General features: G+C 50.5%; 1 protein-coding gene across 1 annotated transcript; it reads right to left on the minus strand.

Moving 5' to 3' along the window:
• Positions 1–52: 52 nt before the first annotated feature.
• On the minus strand, positions 53–18,696 carry SELENON (selenoprotein N). Its single transcript, XM_086765207.1, has 12 exons — positions 18,547–18,696; positions 13,446–13,563; positions 12,511–12,641; positions 11,814–12,026; positions 10,844–10,968; positions 9,869–10,006; positions 8,173–8,254; positions 6,988–7,176; positions 5,821–5,926; positions 4,869–4,981; positions 4,078–4,179; positions 53–2,893 (listed from the first exon to the last, which is right to left on the minus strand). The coding sequence occupies exons 1-12, from the start codon at positions 18,652–18,654 to the stop codon at positions 2,729–2,731; spliced, it is 1,590 nt and encodes a 529-aa protein (XP_086621333.1). The 5' UTR covers positions 18,655–18,696; the 3' UTR covers positions 53–2,728.

Consider the following 18,696-nt stretch of genomic DNA (forward strand, 5'->3'; position numbering starts at 1 on the left):
CCGCCCACATCCCCATCCCGGAGGAGGGAAAAACTGCAGGAGGCCGAAGGTGGTGGGGTGGGATGGGTTTAACGGGTGCAGCTACAGCCGGGCTCCGCCGCCTGTCGCGCCAACCCGCACCGAACCGCGCGGAGCTGCTTCCCCCCGGACCCTCGCTGGCAAAAGCATCGGCTCTGACCCGCTGTGGGTTTGGGACCAGAGCGTCACAAAGCGCAGGAGGTGAAGAAAAGCAGCACCTCCTCCACCCCAAGGTGTCACAAACCTACCGAAAAAACCTAGTCAGTTTACAAACGGGAGACAAAAAAGCTTGGCAAGTATTAATAAAAGCCTCAAGCAATAGCTTCTCTGGGCAGGGCTGCAAGAGCCTGGCAGTCCACCAGAGAAAAAAAAACGAGGTACTTTCAGGGATCCCAACGGCTTGGTGTGAGCCCAGGCCCACCGCAGGTTCAGGCACGGACCCTCCTTGTGCATGGGGCCATCACAGGCACCATCTCTGCGAGGGAGCTCTACGTCTGCGGGATCAAACGAGCAATGCTGCCCTACCTGGGCACACTGCAATACAGAGGGGCTGCCCTGGCTCTGCAGAACCGTTGCTGTCCCTGTTTTTCCAGCCTTCGAGAAGACAAAAGCAATCTCTGCCTGCTCAGCCACTGCCCTCTCCAGCCCCTTCTGTTGCAAAATCAGCGGGAAGGAAAACAAATTACATGAACTGTTCACCTGAGCACAGCTGATAGACACCACTTCAAAGTCTGAAGCCCCTGACCGAGGGGCTCAGGACAGCAAAAATTCCTCACGTGAAGCTTTGTAAAAGGCAGAAGCGCAGATCTACACTGCAGCTGGGCCTCCCAAGGAGCCGGGGGAGGCAGGCACTCAGGCTCCTTCTGCCACTCTCCACTCAGGACAAAGTCCCCCAGAGAGATGACACTAAAGTCTCCCAAAGGGACAAGACCGGCACTGTGACAGGAGCCCGGTCTCAAATACTGCCTGGAGGCTTTGGCACTTTCCGCAGCTGAAAGCGCTGCCAAATCCAAGCCTGTCATTGCTGCAGGCCCCTTGGAGTGTGAGGAAAGTGCAGAGCTAATGCATAGTTATAAAGCCGATACTGAGAAACATCCCGGGGTAATTAATCTCACTAGAACAATTCGCGACGCTACTCTGGTTCAGCCCAGAGGTGCATCTAAGCTCCGTCTCCAGCCAAGGATACAGACAGGAGGGCTGGGACAGGGCTGGGACAGGGTAATCCCAGGTTCCTCCCAGGTCCTGGAGCCCAGGAATGAAAATACCCCTTCCAAAAACAAACTACTCCCCCCCCCCCGTTTGATTTGGTCCAACAAAATTGTGCTTTGGAGAGCAGGAAAAGCATTAACAGCCATGGCTGTCTGCAGCCAGCTGTTGAAGATGCTTTGTCTCCTCACTATCTACAGGAATATGCTTTAAAACCCATTTCATTTAACTTTCTCCAAATTACGCTCACTCTGTAGTCAGGCATTAGTACAGAGCAGGAGCAACTGCTCTGGGTGGCCACAGGTAAGGGACAATAGCATTCTGTCCAAATAATTATTTTGGAAAAATCTCAGGAAAATTTTTTTAGTACTGCTGGCTTTTAAAACTGCTCAGTTCTCAACTAGTTAATGCTCTCAGGGCAACGCTGAACCTCCTGTTCCCGAAAGGAACTTCATCACGGTTCATCGTTCAGTGTGATTCGGAAGCTCAAAGCAAACTGGGATGGAGCATGTCACCAACTCCGAGGAGACATTGGGAGAGCAAAGCTCTCAAAGGTGGTGGGGCGGGAGCGGCCCTGGGCCGAATGGGGTGTCGGCACTGCTCACCCCGCAGCCTGGAGTGCACGTACTGCACTGGTGGAACTAACAGGGCTCTGGCCCCTAATCCCCCCGAGTTAATCCACAGCTGATGTCTCTGAGCTGCACCACACTTCTAATGCCCTCATCTCCATTCCTAATTTCACTGTGTCAACCTCACCATCTCCCTCAGATGCAAAGAACCTGAATACGTGAGACTGGCCCCCCACCACATCACACTGGGTGCTGGGAGGAGGCCATTCCAGAGCTCTGTCCTCCAGTTTGAACCTCCTACTTTCATGTCTACACATCACCAGCTTCAGTCCCATTACGCCACTGCTGTCAATAAATGCCACAGTGAAGAGCTGGCACACAAGCCACAGGGCAGCTTCCAGCTCGGAGCTGCCACTGGCGAGGAGGCGTGGAGGACCCCGGCTCCAGGAGGGAGCTTCCCACCTGCGCTGGATTCTGTGCCTTCACTCACAGGGCACAGGCGCTCACCACGAGTGTTCGGTCGTAATGGCAATGCTGTTCTCCATGGTTCAACACACAGTCCAGTCCTTGAGATCAGGGGTTTCCGGGCGACGCTTGGCATAGCTGTTACACGAGTTTCACCACAGAGGCTGAACAGGAGCTGAAAAAACATGACGGTGGGTGGCAAACCAAGGTGTACGCACCGAGAATGTTTGGAGATTCAAGTATTTTCACTCCTGTAAAAATTTGCCTGAACTCAAAAGGGCGGGTTATGTAAACTGGTATCACTGGAAACAGCCTCAAACCAACAGCCAGAGCAAAGCCCCAGTCCTGGACTGTCTGCATCGTACCATCAAAATCGGGAATGAAGATGAGGAAGAATTGCTGTAATCAAAATAGATCTCTGAAGTCTTTGGCCATCTCTGTGGGGCATTCAGGTGCCTTTGTTTTTAGGTCTACAGGTATGGTTTTGCTCTTTGCAGTCCTTCCTTCAGGAACTGGAGGTAAGTTGCAGTTGAAGGGTCTTCAAAATTGTTAGAGAAACTAAAGATGCTACTTTCAACATCTTCAGGCTTCATAGAAGTAATATCCAGGAAGTAGTTGGCATTGATATGGTGAATCTGGGAAAGAAAACAGAAGAAGAGAGGGGACTTTAAAGGCCAGAAAAATTCCCCAACCACTGCCTTGGCCTCTAGCCAGGACACAGGTGACAAGACTGTAACAGCTCTTAAAGAATCTGTAGTATTTTGCAAACGCTAATTCAGCATCCAGGATTCAGGTCTGCATTTTACAGTCAGAGAAAGACAATGGTCTGTTTCTTACCTCAAGAGTGCTGACCCCTCAGTTAGGTTAAGGAGAAGATGAAGGCGATTTGTGAAAAATCACGCAGGCATAAAACCTAGCTCTGAGCAAGGGCTGGGGAGAGGGCAGCCTGACCACGCTGACTGCTGGGGTGTGCGCTCTCAGCCCAGCACAGCTGCAAAACCAGCACCTGAGCTTCAAATGCCTCTGTGCTTTCCCCTCCCCCGTGGAGGTGGGAAAGGGGAACATGTGTCCACTGAACAAAGCAACCTCAACAGGCTGAGCTGAAGCCACCCATCAGCCCACAGCCTCATCTGGATGGGAGCCACTAAAGAGACAGCAAAGAGTCACTGCCCATGTTATTAGCTAATACCTGGCAAGCGTGGGGCAGAATTAGATTAGCCCTGGCAGGATCCTTCACTGCAGACAGCCCGGCTGCTGACATACAACAAAGCGCTGCACTGTCAAGTGTCAGGAACTGTTGCCATTCTTCAAATCCAAGGCAGGGGGGTTTTTGGGGGGAACAGCAGAGCCAAAGCGTGTGGACTTGCTAATGGCTGAGCCGCTGTGACAAACTTGGGGAATCGAGAAAGATAAATGTGCTAGAAGGTGCTGATAAGGAGAGATTTTCTCCAAAGCATGAGCACAAGGGACAATGGGCGCAGGAAACAAGCTACGATGGCTTCCCAAAGGTCACTGACTCCAATCAGGGACAATGAGGAATCACATACAGACATCTGGTTCAAGACTGATTGTTTCCCTCACACCCGCCAAGAGCTGCTGTTGTTCTCTGAATAAAAAGACATTTATTTCAGATTTCTCGGTAGACCTGCAGTCTGTCTGCCACAGCATCCCTGAGAGCACAGCATCATGAGGGACTGTGGCCCCACAATGGCTCAAGGAGCTGGGGGATGGACACTCACTGCAGGGTCTGCAGGTGACCCTGAAGAGGACATGTTCTAATGGGAAGAGCCAAGCCCAGCTGAAGTGGTAATGAACGTACCACCGTGCCGTTGGGGAGGCAGATGATCATCTCCACAGGGAAGTTGTATTTCTCCAGGTGCAGGTCAGCCAGCTTGCTGTAGAACTCATTCTCTCTGTTGGTCTGTAAGGAGACCCAAAAGAAACATGTTTGCACACACGAAAACTAGCAGAACGGCACAGGAGTACACCAAACACAGGAGAAAGGCAGGTACCAAAGAGCTGCTTTGTAGCACAGTGGTGACTGGTTCCATTCTCATGATCTGCTTTACTAATTCCCTTTCAGTCAGTCTCCCTCTCACATTTCAGCCATAGATTTTCTCCCCGAACAATAAAATCACCCCACCACTAGCAGTTCCCAGGCACACCAACAGTGTGATCCCAGCTTCTCCCCAAGTCCCCAGCTCTGTGACTGACCCCAGCTGACAGCATAGGCCCAGAGACAGGTTTGTGGTGCAATCAGGAGACTCAGAATCAGAGGCAGTATTTGGTTGCTTCCTGAGTGACAGAGAAGTCAGTTTGCTGATGGCACAAATGGCTTTGGGGAGGGCTATCTCACAGTGAAGCATCTGATTTAGCTTTTAAAATTGGCACCACAACAGAGCGAAGGGGGTGATTGTGCCATTTTCTTAGCCTGCCTCCACCTGGTGTTTGCTTGGCCCCTACAATCACTAGGACACGGAGGGCCTGGAGCTGAAATCTCCCACTGGCATGGGTGCAAGCTCCCCTCTCCTGCTGGCACCTCTGTGCCAAGCATCGTCCGAGTTCACCAGCACTGAACGCAAAGAAGGTAGACATGGCTGCAACACTCACCTGCAGCTCTTCCAGCTCCTTCACCAGCGACCAGCTGTTAATGAAGCTCTCGTTCAGCAAGGCGAGGATGGGCGAACTTTCCAGGACGGTCTCCCGGAGAGTTCGCCCCGAACCTGGCAGAGGAAGAGAGGCAGACAGTGGTTTGCTGTGTTTCCTGAGCTGACAGTTGCCATGGTTGATGCCACTGCAATGCCACCACTCTGGCTGCTGGACTCGGGCTCCCCCCCCGAGGCCCGGCTCATTGTCTTTTTTCTCCTTTGTTGGCAATTTTCCACAACTTACTGTTTCTCCTGTGTGCTGCTGTCAGAGAAGACTCACCAGAGCAGACCCCAGTTGCTTGCAAGGCCACAGAAGGACCAGGGCAAGCTTGCATGGAGGCTGACTGGCGTGGTGCATTTAGGAAAGGATCAGGCCCTGCGGATCCACCCTGAGTGCCTCTTTCTGTTCATGACAAGCAGAGCTCATACATGCTGGAGAGTTTTTCAGGGTGGCAGGACTAAACATATCTGCCCCTCTGCCACCCATCACTCCTGCTCAACGTGGCATGCAAATACTTAGGCGGGGGTGCGGAAAGCTACACATCAGGATAATCCCAAGCACACACCTGGCTTCTCCTATGCAGGTGTCAGGGACAAAGCAGAGAGCAGCGTCCCTTTCACCGTGCAGACGCTGCCTCTACCCAAGCAGACAGAAAGGAAGAGAAAAGAGAAAGACCCGACCCATGACTCCACCTCAACCACCGCACTTGGATTAGAGAGTTGGTCCAGAGTTTGTCTCAAATAGATCTGATCCTGCCACTAAGGACCTAAGCTCTGATCGGTAATTCCCCGCTTCCAGCCCATTTCTATTCAGCATCCTCAGTGCCAAAATGAGAAAAACAACATTGACTGCTGGTTCGCTGACCCCTAGCTCTTCTGAGAGCCTGAACAAGCTACGCTGGGAATGTCCTCACCTCAGCAGGACTGGTCGTCCAGGGCACCCCACAGCAGGATTGAGTGCACCAGCTTCTTTTCTGCTTTTGCTCGCTCAAAAGCTTGTGTGAAGGGAAGGTAGGAGACCTGGAGGCAGAGAGGCAGCTTGAGAAATAGACACAGAACAGCCCATCTCAAATATCAGCAGGGTCTGAAGGAACCAGACCTGCCACATGCTACAGGTGACACACACAGAATTTAATCTGCAGTAGTTCCCACAGATTAAACCAAATGACACCTGTAGTGCAATGCCCAGGGACAACTTCATCTCCCGGTGAGATTGTAGCGAGCCCCTCACAGCATGTGGGCTGTTACTGGCTCCCGCAGAGCCCCATCTTTACACACTGCAGAGAGCATCTGCACAACTGCGGGCAGGCTGTCTGCAAACACACCTCAGCAGCCTAGGAAATCTGGCCTTCAGATATTTATTACAAAACCTCACTGAAACGGCCTAAAAACGGACTGCGAGGGACCCTGCACAGAGATTGTTCCAATCACTCAAATGAAGGGAACTTTATTAACATCTTGGCAGCTCAAAGGGTCATTTGTAAGCTCAGGCACAAGGAGGAAGCCATTGAAACATGTCCCTTTGGCCAAGGAAGCAGTGACAGGCAGTAGCCATCTGCGCCACAGGCTACTGGCATGTTATATAGTTTGGGTCACCCAATGCTATAAATCTGTGTCTCACCGCAGGATGCAGAGGCACAGGCGGATTGTGTGTTTTCCGCTGATAAGGAACGCTTGGTCCAAAGGTAGCTGAACGTTGCAAAAGTAACGCCAGAGGAAAACCATTTGTAAACAGCGCGATTACCTACTTCACTCAGAAATCGCGTCGGCAGCTACTGATAAGAGGAAGGAAGCATGAGCCTACATTTACAATCCAAGCCTGGGACACATGACGTCTAGGCTTTGCTCCTGCCTGTGCTGCTGTGCAACCCCTTTCAGAGATGCTGTACTCCCTCATCTGGAAACTGGAACTCCATCAAGCCCGGGAGGCACACACTGAGCTCACAGACCCTCACACTATTCTGAATGCTGATTGGGTTGTAGCCTCTGGTTTCTGCTGGTCTTCGAGGTGACTGGATGTCTTGGTGAAGATGACCTGCCACAAATAAATGTGCCAAGGAAGAGCCCCGCCCCTTCCTCACCTTCTTAAATGGATACATGGCTACTTCCAGCTTCTGGGCTGCCTCTTCCCAGGGGATTTCCTGCTGCCAGGTTATCTCTTCGAACACAAACTGAATGGGCTCCCCTGAGGGATCCCTGCTGTCAATTACATTTCCGTTCTCGTCATGGATCACAGAGGGGATGGAAGGCCCTGTCGATTCCAGCTCCATCTGCAAGAGAACAGGCTGAGAGTTGGACATTGCAGATATCCCACTCCTGGTTTTTCTGTACTCCACGATAGGACAAAAATGCAAAATAAAGACCGTGCAGCTTCTAATGAAGATACAGCTTGATCTATCGTCTCCAGGAGCTGCACTTTACCAGTTGCAGATGTGTTTTATTGGGGAATAGCAGGAAAGCTATTCTCCAATATAAGAACGTAATTTCCTTCAGTTATTGTCTGACTGTGTTTGCTAGACTGGAAATGCCTGAGACCTGTTCACTCCGTGTTCCCCCTTCCCAGTGAAGACTTTTGACTGTGGGATATCAGATCCTTAAAATCTTTGGGACCCGCAGGGCCGGTGTGAAGCTCTCACTCTTACCACCAGCACAGCCCGTACAGGGCCGGTGGCAAGCCACAAGAGGGTGCAGCAGGGAAAGCAAGCTGTTCAGGAGCGTAGTTCAGTGTTTTGGTACATCTGATATTATTTTGTTAAGTGTCTTTTCCTGAATTTTGGTAATTAAAAGGAAACACAGATCTATTTTAGGAGAAAATGGGACTGTTGAATTCAGGCATTCAAAAACTTGACTTATGTTTCCAGTCCCAAGAGCTGGGATTACCACAAAATAGAGCAACAACCTCATGCAGTTTCTAAATTCAGACACGCTGCTGTTCATACTCTCCTCTGCGCTCAGGGCTTGGGTTCAGCTCCTACTCTTCCCCCTCCCTGTCAGATAACTTTTTAAAAATTGAAAGTCACATGACTCCCGGAGCTTAGGATTCAATCCACACAGAGGGGAAAAAAAATCATAAGAACTGGCAATAGGGAGCCACATAGCTGCAGAGGATATACACAGATCAACAGAGATTATATTGCTGTATTGAAATGTTCAAGAGAAAGCTCTAAAGAGCAGGGATAACTGAGGTTATACAGCCCAGGGCCATGGCAGCATAAATCCCTGCTGAGATGCTGCACGCACACAGAGGACTGAGAGTGACTACAGACCTGAGGCAGGTAGCCGATATCCACTTCCATGTTGCTGCTTTCACTCGCCCCATACAGCCACTCCATATCAACGTTCAGAGACCTGAAAGGTGAACCCAATACGTTCAGAGTCACCCAAGGCTAAAGCTATGTACGGGAAACCCCAAATAAATGAGAACATCCAGTGCTCCTCTTGCAGGGTCAGCATGGAAGCCCAGAGCCTCTGGGAGATCACCGTGTTCTCCACACAAGACCAGCAAAGATACCTGCTGGATCAGGGCAAGGGAAATAACCAAGCACTGGGTAAATGCACTCACACCTCTGAGTACTGTCAAAGTGAGGAAAAGAAAGGTGTCTTTGCTCCCCCTTCCTCCTCAGCACTTAACTTGCACATTCTGATCCTGCTGAACTTTTGAAAGTGGTTTTTTGGAAGCAAAAGGCTTTTGTAAGGAGTTGCTGGCAGAGCCGTAAGTGTCTGCTTGCTGTAACAAATGTGCTGACAGAGCCACAGGGATTGAGTCGCCAGGGTAATGTTATAATAGAATTTTCACTCCAGCCGTCATAGGCAAAGAGATTTGAAGCTTCTTTCCCCTGAAACGCTTCCAGCTGCTTGTCAGAGAGCAGGAATGAGCCACTGAGAAGGTATGCACACAAAACCTTAAGCTGTGAAACACCAAGCAAAAAACAGGTTGAAGTAAGAGCATCAGGCTTTGCTGTACTTCTGTGCCTTAAGCCAGGCACTGGGATTGCCAGGGGCTGCTCTCCACACCCTGCCTGTCTCTCCCCATCCTCCAAGTATCAAGGGACAGCTACTGGTGAGTGAGTCAGACCCTGAAATGGGTCACCAACTAGTAGAGATGCATTTGCTAGTTTTACAGGCAACTGCAGAGCTTGATTCACTCATATTTTCCAGGGACTTGGCTGAAAATAATGAGCTTATCCATCACAGACACTCAAGGAGTCTTCTGCAGCTTGCAGCAGGTATCTGACATCTGCAAGGGTCCTTCCACAGCCAGGGACTGCTGGGACAGGTGAGGGGAGACTGCCGCCTGTCTCTGGGGCAGTATCAGGACAACTTAAATTCCCCATCCTTGCACGTCTTTCCGTGTGTATGCAGGTACCTCCCTCTAAAATGGTTTGGCACAGGACAGCTCAGGCTTGGACGCCGAGTTGAAGGATGTGCCAGTTGCAGCCAGGTTGTGCAAGGACAACAATCCCCTGCATGCTCCATGTCCCCAGCAACCTTTGCCCTGCTTCTCCGCTGTCCCTCCTCTGCCCTTGTCCTTCCCTGCCTCTTCCAAGCCAGATGCCCCCCAGACCTGTTGATAAACAGAGCTATTCCTGAAAAAAAAAAATGCATTAGAACCAGTTTAAGGAGTAAGTGTAACAGGAGAATTGAGGACATGAGGACCGTGATGACTGCTGGCAGAGAAGGATGTGGAGGGAAAACAGATAAGCAAACAGCAGAAAAAGCCTGCCCAAAGCTCAGACTGCTGATCTGCCTTCCCTGCACAGGCCAGGATGCCCACAAACCACAAGGGACAGGGCTGCCACTGCACTCATATCTTCATATAAAAAGCCTCCCCAGCCTCCCCCTACACATGGCCCTCCTGTCCTACACAGGACAGAATCCCAGAGCCCCTGGGTTCCACTGGGCTTCATTTACAACAATACTCAGGTCTATTCAGCACCCAGGGAAAGAAAGAAACAGCTGTACCTGTTGTTAGGGACAAAGAGCTTAAACTCTCGGACGTGGGAAGAATCCTTGGAGAGGATGATGTGACCTGTGAACTGGCCTGGGGAAAACCAGAAGGGGAAGTCTGGTGGCTCGTTCAGCTGGAACTCAGCATGGATCCTGAAATGAGAAAGGAGCCATCAGCTGCAGTGCCGGGGGGAGGGAATGGATCATATGCTGCAGATGACAGCAGGGAAAAGTTATCTCCAGGCACCAGAAATTATGAAGCTAAACTAGGGCAGAGAGGTTCAGTTCAAAAAGCTTTTCATGTCACATAAGGAAGAGACCAAAAGACTGGAGCAGATCCCCTGGGTCAGGATCATCTCCAATATCGATGCCTTTTGGAACTGGGCAATAATCGTCCATCCAGGAAAGATGAATTACATTATCATTCCTTGAAACACAGGAAGAGACTAAAATCCCTTCAGCCTCCCTTCCAGCTTGACCAGGCAAATAAAAGCTGTGTAACACTCCCAGTAAAACAAGAGAACAATTCCCCAGGCTCTCCCCCTTGGAAAGGCGCTCCACCCACAGATTAACCAAAATCTAACCAATATCTTGCTAATCAGACTCTCCCCTTTCAGCCAGGGATGATGGACACCCCCAAACCAAGGGTGATGAACAACGGCTGCTGTCCTGCATCTGGGCAACTGTCCCTGCCTCACCAGGGACTCAGTGACACTGCAAGCACGGGTGCCCTCTTCAGGCGTCAGCAAAGCATAACACACGAACAAGAGCTGGCTCTGAACCACTCTCTTCCTCCAACGGCTTCGCCTCCCTCCCAGCCAGGACACGTCTGATCTTGCTGGGGAACACGACTGCACATGCAATGACACTCACGCTCTCTGCCACGGCTCACAGCAACCTTCTCCACTCCCCTGAGAAATGGAACAAATTCAGATGTGCCCCCAAGCCCTTCTCAAAGTCCCCAAGCCCACCTTGAACTGATGGCCTTACCTGAATGCTATGGTGTAGTAGAACGTGCTGATGGCTTGGATGCAGGCCACAGCTCCTTGGGGAGCAAAGCGGGTTTTGACAAAGGGGCGCGAGTGGAACATGCTCAAAAGCTTGTGGATTATGATCTAGGGAAAGAATTGTAAGAGAGCAAAAATGAGAACGGTTCCTCCATAGCAGGTCAGCTGCAGCTCCAAAGTAACTCCCCACCAGGTCAGGAAGGCAAGAGAATGGCTATGACTTAAAAATTAGCTTGGAGATCTACCTAAGCACAAATCAAGGAGATAAAGCAAGAGACTGCTTTTAAAAAATAAATCCATCTTCCACGCTTTTAATGCTACTCCCATTGTTTGCAAGTTTCCATGATCCTAGTCGGTTGACTGTCTGAGTACGGTAAACTGATCTACAAGGATGCCTCCATCAATACTACTTAAGACTTTGAAATAGTGGGTATGCAATCAATAAAGTCTGCGAAGGTGTATCAACTATGTGATCACTAACACCTACCCGGGCATCCCGGGGGAGAGTGATAGACACGCCTGGCTTTACAACTATGGATACACATCATTTCACTTGTCAATGAAACGTTCACCTCTGGGGTGGCACTAGGCAACTCTTCCACAAGGCATGATCACTTCATACAAGTGCTTTCTGCATAACCCTCTCCCCTCCCTGTCTGGGGAAGGCCAGTCTAAAACCCCAAACACTTAAAGCAAGATGAAGTTACTCAAGTCAGCCTTATCTGGCCACAACAGACATCCAGAGCTTTTGCCTGCTTTTAGTTTTGCCTCCAATTTAGCAGATGGTGCTCCTGGCTGTACATTTCAGCCTTTTTGCTCCCTTAAAAAGTTCAGGGAAACATAACACAATAGCCTTGTCCCTCTACGCATTCCTGTAATTCATCTGGGCTATAAGGCAGAACATTTATACAAAATACCACTCACATATATAGAAACTGAGTTTCATATCTCACCTCTTTGCCCTTGGGAGGGGGAGGGTAAAATCTGTTGTTGGAAAGATACCCAGTGAAGATGTTCAGTTCACTAGGAATTATCCACCACGGATCCCCAAGATGCAGTTTATTCTTTGGAGGAAGAAAGGCTTTGAACTGCCTGGCAAGCATCACACTCATAGGGGTTGCTGCGGCAGTCCAATTCCTCAGCCCAGAGAGAGCGACGTGAGAAATCTGTGAACAAAATACACTGTTGGAGTCTAGACTGGACTCTTCAAACATGCAGTAATGCTGACGGATGCAAGCAGGCCTTTGCAGAAGGGGAAAAAAATATGTAATGTCTTAAATTCTTCCTACCACCCCAAACACCACCGAATAGTCAACTTTCAATTGTGTGAGTAACAGGACATGAGAGAGAGGGGAACATACCATATAACGCTACTGCTTTTGGACTTAGCTCCAGGAGAGCTATCTCTAATGTCTGCTTCAAGCTTCCCAGGAAGGGCGTATTAATTGGAGCACAGTGCTGCTGAGTGCACGGAAACCAATGAAATGCTGCAGAAAGCAGTTAGCTTGCTCATCCAAGCAAATCCCATGGGCTTAAGCAAGACCATCTCCCCCTCCTAACGCACTAGGACTTATTCCTGATGACATCACCAGCCTATTGGACGTGTTTATACCAGAATTTCTGGCTGTAGACATCCTGCATGATACTTACTCCCAAGAAACCGTCTTTGCTCTTCGTCATCGTTTCCATGACCAAAGGCTGGAATTTAGCCACAATGGACAACGTCTCCCCACTGGGATCAGGCGTCTCTTCCTCTTCAAATTCTGAGACAGGAGCAACTCCTAAACAAACGGACAAGAATTTAAGGAGCTGTTTCACCTCCCTGCCTTTGTAAGCAATTGTGAAGTGACTACACATTTATCCTGGCAAATCCCGGAGCACTGGAAGTTTCCCAGCTGTCCCTACGCTGTATTCAGCAGCAGAACTCAGACTGACCCCAGAGACCATCTTTAGTTGCATGAATTAAAGGGGAGCCTTCCTTTTCATGGACAACTCTCTAAACCTTGTGGCTCAGCTAAGCAGTCTCATTTCACCTAGGAGGGATAAGAACACATGCTTTAGCCAGGTAAACAACTGCCTGTATTTCAACTGCACTGCAAGCTCTCCTCTACACTATCATCACCACACTTCCTCCTGCTTGGCACCACCAAGAGACCTTTGCTACAGGCTGACACAGCCTCCAAACATGATCTCTCACAACTGCTACCTGAGAGGAATTGCTATAGCCGGAGGAGCGTATAAATTAAGCGCTGCCACTCGCTAATAGTTTTGGCCTAGCCTGGGCTGAGCTGTATTTGTTGCATTCACTCACCCCAAATCCCCTTTAAGCTCTAGACAAAGTAACTTACGTGCTTTGCTAGTCCAGCAATAGGATTTTCAGTCTTACAAAAACTCTACTTTGTGAAAGTGATGTCTAGTGCTTAAACTTTTTCAAAAACATGTAAAGCTTAGCAGCCTCTCTTCATGTAAATAAGACCCAAAACAGTACGCAGAAAAAAATAAGACATGAATAAAAACCGTTGAGTGCATTACCTCTGCTTCTTGCTTGGTCTGTGCAGAGAGAGCTCTGCAAGGTAGGTACCTACCTGTCAGCTTCTCAGCTATCGGCTTGAACTCTTCTGGACTGAGGTACAGATCGTTGTTTGTGTCCAGAGAAGAAAAGAGAAACAGCCCCTCATTTCCCAGAGACTTCAGTGCCAGCTCCTAGTTTGGGAAGAACAGGCAAGTGAGATTTCATTCCAGTCTCTTGCAGAAATTCACTCTGGCCCCTCTCAGCTTCAGAGTTAATTTGCATTCTTTCCAGCACACAACACAGCCATCAAATTGAAAAATTAACACCCCTTGGCAGGATTTTGAGCTATTTACAATAGGGATCGGTGTCCAGGAACTGTTGGCATGAGCATATTATAACTACATCTGGCTGAGTAATTCAAACTGAATCATTTGCTCAGAGTCGGCCTCAAAGTCTTTCGTCAGAAAAATTTCCAACTTTTTCCAGATGTCCTAAATATGCAGATATTCAGAGCACCTGGAAATCACGATTTCTGTAATTAACTGACGCACAGTGAAACAAAGGCAGTCAAATACATTACTATCCACATTACAAGAACACAAAGCAAATGAACTGAGCCCTTGTAACTCTGCAGAAAGCAACTTAACTTATACCTGCACCGAGATCCATGCCAGTGCTACCCTGCACAGCTGCCCTGCTCTAGTCAGGTTCCCCTCTAGGTCTCCAGCCTCAGGACTGGATGGAGCATTTTGGCCCCTTGCTCCACAGGGAGCACTGGCTATCCATTCAGACATACATCGGGGAACCAAAATCCCCATGGTCTTCTCCAGAGACTTCTGCAAGATCCCAACCACCCTGTGCCTCAGTTTCTCCCTCTGCAATAGCTGGTGGGATGGCCTGCAAAGCCCACGCATAGATCCTCCAATGGAAAACACCACTGAAACACAATGTCCCCCTCGGAGCAGCCCCAGAAGGGTTCTAGATGCTTCCAGTCATTTCCACTCCGCAGTACTCAGCACTGAAGGGAAAGGGACGACTTGCAGGCAGACCAAAAGAGCTCCACCTTGGTGCGAGAGGAAGAGAGAGACACAGAGCAAGGCAGGCCACATCGCCACCAGTCAGCCTGCAGCACAGCCCCTGGGACCTGTCATTTGGGGCAGCTTCCCCTGCCATCCCTGTAAAACCCTAAAGCTGCACGGATAAATACTCTGTATTCTGCTGTTTAACCATGTTTATTCTCTATCGCCTGCAGCACCATTACCATCCCCAGAGCTCCTGAACTAGTTTATTTTCCATCTGCTGCCTGCCAGCCTGAAGCAGCACTAATGCAGCCTGGAAGGCTTTGCTCCCGTCAACTGCAGCACCAGAAGCACTTAAGAGCCTTCCAGGGCAGTTTCAGGACTGAGACAGACAGAAATAAAGACCCTGGAATACCAACCAGAGATCTGGACACAGACATGGCTGCGCAAAGACAAGGAGGGAAGCGTGCAGGAACTACACAGCTGAAAAAGGAATGAAGGAACAAGGGACTGTCCTCATTCCTGGGGCCCAAACAGTGCCTTTGTTCCCCAGATGAATGGGGATGCACATCCTTGGCGCTGTAAATAACAACATTCTCCTGAGCAACTGCCCTGTTCCCTGACAGCCAGGTGCCAGGGTTGTGTCAGGAAGCCTTGGGCAGGCTTCAGCACCCCTCTCGGCTCTAGATCTTGCTTGTGCATGGCACGTAATGCATCAGCCTCATACGGGCCTGTGTCATTGCTCACTGTCTGGGAGCTGGCTCATGGCGCAGGGGAGCGTGCAGGGAGCGCACAATGGCTTCCTCCTCCGCAGAGGAGGCTGTCCTGGATGCGTACTGAGGTCTGAAGAGGTGGTCCATTTCCTAGTCCACAGCACATCAGTGATTCCCTGCTGATGAATCTTTTAGACTCTCTCTTCTTTTTGCACTTCACAGACACAGACCTCAAGGGATGGAAGGGAAATGAGCAACAAAGTTTTTAGTTGGTCAGACCGCCTGCTGCTGTAGTATTAGGAAAAGTCATGATCATTTATTTACTTAATAGGGCTGAAGGCAGAGAGAAAACCAGTTATATCCCACATGAAGAGAAGAACATCTCTGAATGCATCTAAGACAGCAGAACGTGAAGGGGGGAATATGGGTGCCTGGTCTCGGATGTCAGCATCCAAAAATTAATCTAAATTGAGAGTGTCCTCCCATCCCCTCAGCCTGCACTTTCACGTAGGTTAAGCAATGAAAAGCCATCAGCTGCAGACCCATCAGATAATTATTCCTACAACTGTAACTGGTAGAGATATGGTAGCTCTGCGGTAAGGCGACCTATGAGCGTGCACGCATCTCACATGTGTGCCAGCAGCCAGCAAGATGCAGCCTCCCCGCTAACGGGACCGGCACCAGCATCGTGCCTGCTCCAGACAGCACTGCCCTCCCCAGAGCCAGGTAAAACAGCCGCTTCTCCAGCAAAGGCACACTCCAGGCAGTACTGGCACAGCGCATCCGTTCGCTCCCTCTGGAAATGTTTCTTTCTACACTCACAAAGCACGGCAGCTTAACGGCAACATCCCCTCCGCACAGCCTCACCCGCACCAGGACCCCAGGGACCCAGCCGGCCCCAGATAAGACCCCAACCACAGGGGAACAGAGGTTTCTGCAGAGCATGCACCAGGCCTGCTGCCCTCAGTCAAAAGGGATGATAAAAACTATGTTTTAAAGGGGAGAGAGATGTCAGGGCTCGGCCTTTTGCTTTCTGATAACAGTCACATTAAAGAAAGCTCTCCAGAACTTGTGGGTTTTTTTCTTTCTGATCTAGGATTATAAGAAATAAAAAGTTTCCCTATTTGCACCACAAGAGCAAGACTGAGATTTTCAATCTTTTTGTAGAGGAGGAGAATTGTGGTTTTCACAAAGAGTTTTCTTCTCCCACCTGCTTGTGGGTTGTTTAGCTAAATAAACATTTCCACTGAAAGAGACAAGACATATGTTTTAAGCAAGATGAAGAAAAAATACAAAACCTTGGGCTGTTCACATTTTGTTCTCCTCTCCAGCAGTGCCCAGCAACAGCCATCTCTAGGAAAACCAGAACCTCCAGAAGAGCTGGCTTTCTGTCAAGCAAGGCTGAGGTCTTCTCAGCCAGCCTGTCGAGGACTGTCCTGACCCTTCCGTCCCTGTCGGCAGAATTCTTCCAATTAACTTGTTTGAGCCATTTTCTCCTTTTTGCAATGCAAGAAGAGACAAAGAAAAGAGGTATCCTTTAAAAACATTTGTCTTTTTGCTACAGAACTATCAAGAAGGAGAAGTCTGCTCTTTTCCGCGAATCTTTTCAGGTGTTCAAGGATGCACACCAAAGCGAAGAGCCAGGGGAGTTCGATCTTTCACAAAGGCATGCTTTCCCCAAAGCGTGCAGCAGCCGTTTGAATTGTAGGGACTACAATCAAAACCAGTGTCAATCACCCTTATTTAAAAATAAACCAAAACAAAGCCCCTAAAAAAAGCCTTCCCATTTTTCAGCTCATGTCCTTCATTCTTTGGCTGCTTCTACAGTCAAGAGTCACTCAGGGCACACAGGATCTGCATTTCTAGCCTGAAAAAAAATCCACAAACATAGAATCATAGAATGGTTAGGGTTGGAAGGGACCTTCAAAGGTCATCTAGTCCAACCCCCCTGCAAGAAGCAGGAAGATCTCCAAATAGATCAGGTCACTCAGAGCCCCATCCAACCTGGCCTGGAACGTTTCCAGGGATGGGGCATCCACCACCTCTCTGGGCAACCTGGGCCAGTGTTCTACCACCCTTATTGTAAACAATTTTTTCCTAATATCCAATCTAAATCTACCTCCCTCTGTTTTGAAACCGTTACCCCTCGTCCTGTCACAGCAGGCCCTGCTGAACAGTCTCTCCCCATCTTTCCTGAAGCCCCCGTTGAGGTACTGGAAGACCGCTAAAACATCTGAGAAACACCTGAGAGTTTGGGGCCTTTTGTCCAGGGCATAAAGCAGGAAGGAAACAGCAGCTGGCCTCAGAGGTGCGGTCACTACTGCTGCCTGGCAGTCACCACAGCTCTGTGGTTGTTTCAGCCTGACGATGGCCATCACAATCCCTGTGGCCACTTCAAGCCTGATGGCCACCACAGCTCTACAAAACTTCAGCCTGGCAGTGGCTGCCTCTGAATACCACAGCTCAATGGTCATTTCAGCCTGGTGGTGGCCACCACAGCCTGGCAGTGGCCACCTCAGGCTCCATGGCCACTGATGAATGGTGATCCCTATAGTCTGGCCAGTGGCTGCCATGGCTTTGTGGTCGCCACAGCCTGGACGCAACCACCTCAAGACTGCAGCCACCAATGCCCTGAGGCCAGCATCTCAGCTTTGTGGTCCCCTTAGCCTGGTAATGGCCATATCAACCCCGGTGGCCACCCCAACCCCACTGGCCACTGATGCCTGGCAGTCACCTCAGCCTGGCCACAGACATATCAACCCCAGTGGCCACCTATGTGTGGTGGTCTCCACGGCCCAGCAGTGGCCACCTCAAACCCTGATGGCCACCAATGGCTGGTCATCACCTCAGGCCAGCAGCGACCACCTCACCCTTAGCAGCCACCTCAGCCCCAGGGGCCACCGATGCCTGGCAGTTACTTCAACCCCAGTGGCCACCTCAGCCTGGTCTCAGCCACCTCAACCCCATGGCCACTTCAGCCTGGTCGACAGACACCACATCCCCAGTGGCCACCTCAGCCCCGATGGCCACTGATGCCTGGTGATCCCCTTAGCCTGGTGGTGGCCACCTCAACCCCAGTGGCCACCGCCGCCTGGCAGTTACTTCGACCCCAGTGGCCATCTCTACCTCCTTGGCCACCTCAACCTGGCAACGGCCACCAAATCCCCAGTGGCCACCTCAACCCTGATGGTCCCCTTAGCCCAGTGGCGGCCCACCCTCAACCCCAGTGGCTACCGCTGCCTAGCAGTCCCCTCACCCCAGCAAGAGCCACCTCAACCCCCGCGGCCGCCACCGCCCCGACCCCCACAGCGGCAGGATCCTCTCCGCTCGCCATTTCATCCCTCCCCTCCCTGAGAGGCAGCGCGGCCTCACGGCCGGTGTCCGTCCGCCGCCCTCCCGCCAGCGCCCCCCCCCCCCGCCATTTCTCCCCCTTTCCCGTTACCTGCTGCCGGGCTACCTCAGCGTCTCGGTAATACTTGATGGCGACCAACGCTGCCAAAAAGGCGAGGGTCAGAGCCAAACGCGGAGGGGCCCCGCCGGGACCCGCCATACTCGCTTCGTTCAGCTCGTCTGCCGCCGCCGAGCCGCCATG

Source organism: Chlamydotis macqueenii, chromosome 22 (assembly GCF_036417535.1).
Source record: "Chlamydotis macqueenii isolate bChlMac1 chromosome 22, bChlMac1.mat, whole genome shotgun sequence".
Taxonomy (NCBI): Eukaryota; Metazoa; Chordata; class Aves; order Otidiformes; family Otididae; genus Chlamydotis; species Chlamydotis macqueenii.